Genomic DNA, 5,983 nt, shown 5'->3' with positions numbered 1-5,983 from the left:
ACTTGAGTACATTTTCAAACAAGCTATCAGTTACTTCCGTTACTTTTAGAACACTGATCCTTCACCTCCGAAACAGCAACGACTGTCTTTTGGTTCTAATAACGGAGATAATGTTAAACCTATCAGTCCGAAAGAAGCCATGAAGTTTGTGGCTAGCTATGTGGTAGATGAAATGCTGCCATTGTCTACGGTGGAGTCTAAAAAAAGGTGGAGGAGGACTCTCTAACAGACAGGTCAGACTCATGAGGACTTGCATTATGCATGGTAACGTTACACACTACATGACTTTTCTGCCCGTTCTGATAGTCACTATGTCCCAGAGGCGGCTGGCCTATAGGGGGCGCTGGGGCTCTGCCCCACCAGCTGTGGAGGGGTGCTTGCTTAGCGTCAGTTTTACTTAATAGTAGGCTATGTGTGTGCCTACATGCAATTTAAATCATTCAAACAACATTTCCACCAACTGACACTCATTAAACAGTGAATTTCCACTGACCTACAGTGTATCATTCTCTCACAGGGCGCTCGGCAAAGTGCCCCTGACCTGCAGCTCAATAGCCAATCCGGTTGTGGTTGCTAGGGGAAAATTATTAATGATTGGCCTATCAACGTCACCAAATTTAATGCCCGTGGGGCGCTGGAAATGTAGCCCCAACTGCTACGTAAAATGCGTGAAGGTTTATGATTGCTAGAGCTACGTAAGGAGCCAGCGATAGTTTTTTTTCGTAGTGCGACATCCAGACTCTGTCCTACAGCGGGAGAAAAAAAAAACATACGGCGACGAGGGAGAGATGATGGCGATGACGAGTGTTCACGAGCAGCTTCCACCAAATTCGGTGAAATCAATATTAATGTACCCTTTTGCGAGGCGGACGACGGAGGAAAAACTTCTCGTTAAGGAGCTGGGACCCGACAAGCCTGAAATTAACATTTCCCAGCAAACCAAGGAGAAGGATAAACTGTACAAACGGAGTTTTTGCCGGAGCTGGTTCAACCGTAAGACGTGGCTGACAGGTTGTGGAGAAGCAAATGCACTTTTCTGTTTCCCCTGTATCCTCTTCAAAAGTGACAAATGTGATTCGACTTGGACAAAGACTGGACTAACTGACTTAAAGCACCTCTCTGAACGGATCAAGAAGCACGAGAGATCCAAAGTTCATATGGAAAACTGCGTGAAGCTAGCTGTGCTCGGAAAGATTAGCATAGCAACGCAGCTAGATGACGGGCACCGCATTGCTGTGAGAAGGCACAATGAAGAGGTAGATAAAAACCGTAATATTTTATCCAAGATAATCAACTGTGTGAAATTTTGTGGTGCTTTTGAATTAGCAATGCGGGGACATGATGAAACTGATTCCTCAGACAACGCCGGGATATTCAGAGGTTTAGTCGACTTAATGGCATCCATTGATTGGGACTTGAGGGAGCACCTTGAAAATGCGACCGTATTTAAAGGCACCTCGAAGACAGTTCAGAACGAGCTCCTGGACTGTATGCTGGCAGTTCTGAGAGAACAGATCGTAGATGAAGTGAAGACAGCCAAGTTTTTAGCTATCCAAGCTGATGAAACTACTGACATCTCCACACACTGTCAGCTAGTCCTGGTACTAAGGTACATTGATGGACGCAACAATATACAGGAGCGGTTCTATGAATTCATCAAGCTACCCAACAGCTGTGCGGATTCAATAGCCGGTGCCTTATTGGAGAGGCTGCACAGCATCCTTCCCGAGGGACAAGAAAAAAAGTTGATCGCCCAGGCATATGATGGGGCTGCGGTAATGAGGGGTGCCACTGGAGGAGTGCAGCGAAAGGTACAGGACATCTACGCAAACGCTCACTACATTCACTGTTATGCCCATCAGTTAAACCTGGTAATGCAGCAGGCAACCTCCCACATCCCTCAGATCAGTCACTTTTTTACTGACATGGGGGGATTTGCTTCTTTTTTCTCAAAATCGAGCAAGAGAACTGCAGTGCTAGATGAGATGGTGGCGCACCGACTTCCAAGTGCATCGTCAACACGTTGGAACTTCAACAGTCGTGCAGTCAACACAGTCTATGAGCACAAGAATGATCTGGTGAAGTGTTTTCAGACCATCCGGAACAGTGAAGCATTTGATGGCCCTACGAAGAGAGAGGCTGGAGGCTATGTGAGAATGCTGGAAGATGAAGCTTTCTGTTTTTTCCTAGCCTTGTTCCATAAGATCATGCCACAGGTGGACATGCTGTATAATCAGCTCCAGAAGAGAAACATCGATGCTGTCTACATCGCAGGAATCACCCAGACATTCATGAACCGCATGCAGGCTATCAGGTATGTTAAATGCATTAATATGTAGCCTAGCCTAATTGTTAATTCTCTGCATAAATTATGTGTAGCCTTAAATGTTGATATGTCATCTTATTCAAATAATTAATGTATCTGTGAAGTTCAGATTAAATATTATTGCTAGTAATTATAACAACCTTGGGTTTGGTTAATATATCCCTAACCAGTTTTCACAACTGATTCATAAAACTTATGTATTGGATCAGGGAAGCTGTTCCTAATCTGGCTGAGGATGAGGAGTACAGGGGACCTGTTCAGGAGCCACCCGCAAAGAAACAGAGAACATTGGGAGAAGACACGCAGCACCATTTGGCACTGGAGGTAAGCACTTGCTTACACACACAGAGGAACAGAGACACAGAGACACACAGAGGAACAGGCACACACAGAGAGACAGAGGAACAGACAGACAGAGACACACAGAGGAACAGATACACACAGAGGAACAGACACACAGATACACACAGAGGAACAGATACACACAGAGGAACAGACACACACAGAGACACAGACACACACAGAGACACAGAGGAACAGAGACACAGAGGAACAGAGGAACAGACAGACAGAGACACACAGAGGAACAGATACACACAGAGGAACAGACACACAGATACACACAGAGGAACAGATACACACAGAGGAACAGACACACAGAGACACAGAGACACACGGGAACAGACACACAGAGACACACGGAAACAGAGACACAGAGGAACAGAGACACACACAGAGACACACTGAGGAACAGACACACACACAGGAACAGTCACAGACAGAGGAACAGAGACATCATCAAAAAAATCTAATGAAGATGCTTGCCACTTGATGTAGTAGTCCAGACTCAAATGTTTATTGTCATATGATATCTATAAATAATTACAGTTAACCATTTTGGTTTATTACACAATATAGGCTAGCTATTCAGAACATTGATTGTAGTGAGACATGTGAAGACCTAATTCTTTACTTTTTTTTAAAATTGTATGTTATCACAGGTATGTGACACCATCATGAGCCATGCCAAGGAGAGGTTTTCTTTCACCAAGCACCTCATCAGCGCCACTCTCTTGCAAGGAGACTTGTTCCAACAACACAGCAGAAAGTTCCCAGATTCAGCACTGGAGACCACAGTGGAAGCCTATCCCTCTTTGGACAAGGCCAGACTTAAAACAGAACTGTCCCTGATCTACGAGAATGAGGAGTTCCGGAGTTGCAAAGGTGCACTGGCTCTCTATCAGGTTTTGATGGAAAACAACCTTGGAGAAACATTCACTGAAACTGTAAGTCTCCTCAACATCATCATCACAACACCAATGACAACATCAGAGTCTGAGATGTGCTTCTCTACATTAAAGAGGGTAAAAACTTTCCTTAGGAACACTATGTCACAAGATCGGCTCAACGCTCTGGCTATGCTCTCAGTCGAGACGAAAATGACAAAAGACATTCCTGATTTCAACACCAGGGTCATTGAAAAATTTGCCTCTCAAAAAGAAAGACGAGCGAAATTCTTGTATAAATAAAGCCGAGAGAGAGAGACAAACACATGCACATGCAGAAAAAGAGACACACAGAGGAACCGAGAGGAACAGAGAGGAACAGACACACACAGAGACACACAGAGGAACAGAGACACACAGAGGAACACAGAAGAACAGAGAGGAACAGACACACAGAGGAACAGAGAGGAACAGAGACACACAGAGGAACAGAGACACACAGAGTAACACAGAAGAACAGAGAGGAACAGACACACAGAGGAACAGAGACACACAGAAACAGACACACACAGAGGAACAGACACAGACACACAGAGGAACAGAGAGGAACAGACACACAGAGGAACAGAGAGGAACAGACACACACAGAGGAACAGACACACAGACACACACAGAGGAACAGAGAGGAACAGAGACACACAGAGGAACACAGAGGAACAGAGAGGAACAGACACACACAGAGGAACAGACACAGACACACAGAGGAACAGAGAGGAACAGACACACACAGAGGAACAGAGAGGAACAGACACACAGAGGAACAGACACACAGACACACACAGAGGAACAGAGAGGAACAGAGGAACAGAGAGGAACAGAGAGGAACAGACACACACAGAGGAACAGACACACAGACACACACAGGGGAACAGAGAGGAACAGAGACACACAGAGGAACAGAGAGGAACAGAGACACACAGAGGAACAGAGAGGAACAGAGAGGAACAGAGACACACAGAGGAACAGAGAGGAACAGAGAAACAGAGACACACAGACACACAAAGAGGAACAGAGAGGAACAGACACAGAAGAACAGACACACACAGAGGAACAGACACACACAGAGTCTTTTAAGTTTATTTTACATTCAATAGGCAATATATAATAATAATATAGTTGTGGAGACTGCTTTGTTGTTTCTCTCAGGCTGTGACATGCAATGACAAATTTAACTGGTTCTATGGCTTCTATGATGCTGTTTTCTACAAGTAATTGTTGCATTTTTTCTGATTAGAGAGGGTATTAAAATCATCTGTTTATGTTTAATTTTTGAAAATAACTTGGTTCTCAGTTCTTTGTATATGTTACATTTTAATAGGAAATGTTCTGTTTCATTCTCTCTTCATATAACTCAAGCCACACTCACCTTAGACACTCCCCCTCACTCACTCACTCACTCACTCACTCACAGTTGATTTGTATAGATTCAGCTGAAATCATACCCTTGTTGTGAATTCATTCCTTGATTGTATAGTATTTAATTGCATAAAGTCTAATATAGCTGTATTTGTTAATTTGTTTTGTATTTGTAATTGTTACTTCTTCGGTGAAACTGGAAAATAAAATTAAATTATTACTGTGGAACTGTAGTCATTTTCCGACTGTTCATTTGAATGGCTATGCTAGATTAGGCAGGGAAATCTGTTGGCACACCAGCCCCACCAAGATTTTTTTTCACCAGCCACCACTGATTGTGACCATAAAATTGTGCCGTGACTTGGCTGGCAGACATGACACACTACACGATGGTACTCACCAGTTATCCCCGGTCGTCTTTCACGACAGGTGTGATGTTATCGGGTTATTCTTGTCCTATTTTTATTACTTTTACTATTATTTGAGTCATGAAGTGTCTGTTCATGTGCCAGCTGAAATGTTGTTGTAGTCACCTAAAAGCGTTTGCAGATGGCTTCATTTTAAGTACCATAGGCAAACATTCAAGCTACTGTATCCTCCACAACAAAGTTCTTACAAATGTTTCACAATAAAAGCCTATTTAGAATATGGAGGGATTTTCTCAGCCGAGGTTATAAGGGGCTTTTAATTTGAAGGAAAATCAGGAAGTGTTGAGTTTGAAATGATGACGCAATGTGTAAATTTTATGAAGACAACGGGAGCGGATAAAAAGTAAGAATATAAAAACACAGAGGGATTAATAAATAACGGACCGTCTATAATGTAGTTTGTTTCAAATGAAGCTGGGAGCCTCTGCAGTTGTGGTGAGTAAAAGCCCGGCCGCTATTTGTTAATGTTATTACTTTATGTCCGACCGTGAGGATGTACCATTGTTTGCTAGCTTGATGCTAATGACAGTAACGTTAACTCAGCAGGTTGACAAAGTGCCTCTGCTGTTTCACACCATCATTTCCCC

At 43.5% G+C, this 5,983-nt stretch overlaps 1 protein-coding gene across 1 annotated transcript; it reads left to right on the top strand.

The window, feature by feature from the left end:
* Window positions 1-529: 529 nt before the first annotated feature.
* On the top strand, window positions 530-5,122 carry LOC125887532 (zinc finger MYM-type protein 1-like). Its single transcript, XM_049574433.1, has 3 exons — window positions 530-2,314; window positions 2,536-2,650; window positions 3,328-5,122. The coding sequence occupies exons 1-3, from the start codon at window positions 789-791 to the stop codon at window positions 3,853-3,855; spliced, it is 2,169 nt and encodes a 722-aa protein (XP_049430390.1). The 5' UTR covers window positions 530-788; the 3' UTR covers window positions 3,856-5,122.
* The last annotated feature ends 861 nt before the right edge of the window (window positions 5,123-5,983 follow it).

The sequence above is a fragment of the Epinephelus fuscoguttatus genome, linkage group LG4 (genome assembly GCF_011397635.1).
Source record: "Epinephelus fuscoguttatus linkage group LG4, E.fuscoguttatus.final_Chr_v1".
In the NCBI taxonomy this organism is placed as follows: domain Eukaryota; kingdom Metazoa; phylum Chordata; class Actinopteri; order Perciformes; family Serranidae; genus Epinephelus; species Epinephelus fuscoguttatus.
Note: the sequence above shows the minus strand (reverse complement) of the source record. Positions and strands in the feature narration are given on the sequence as shown.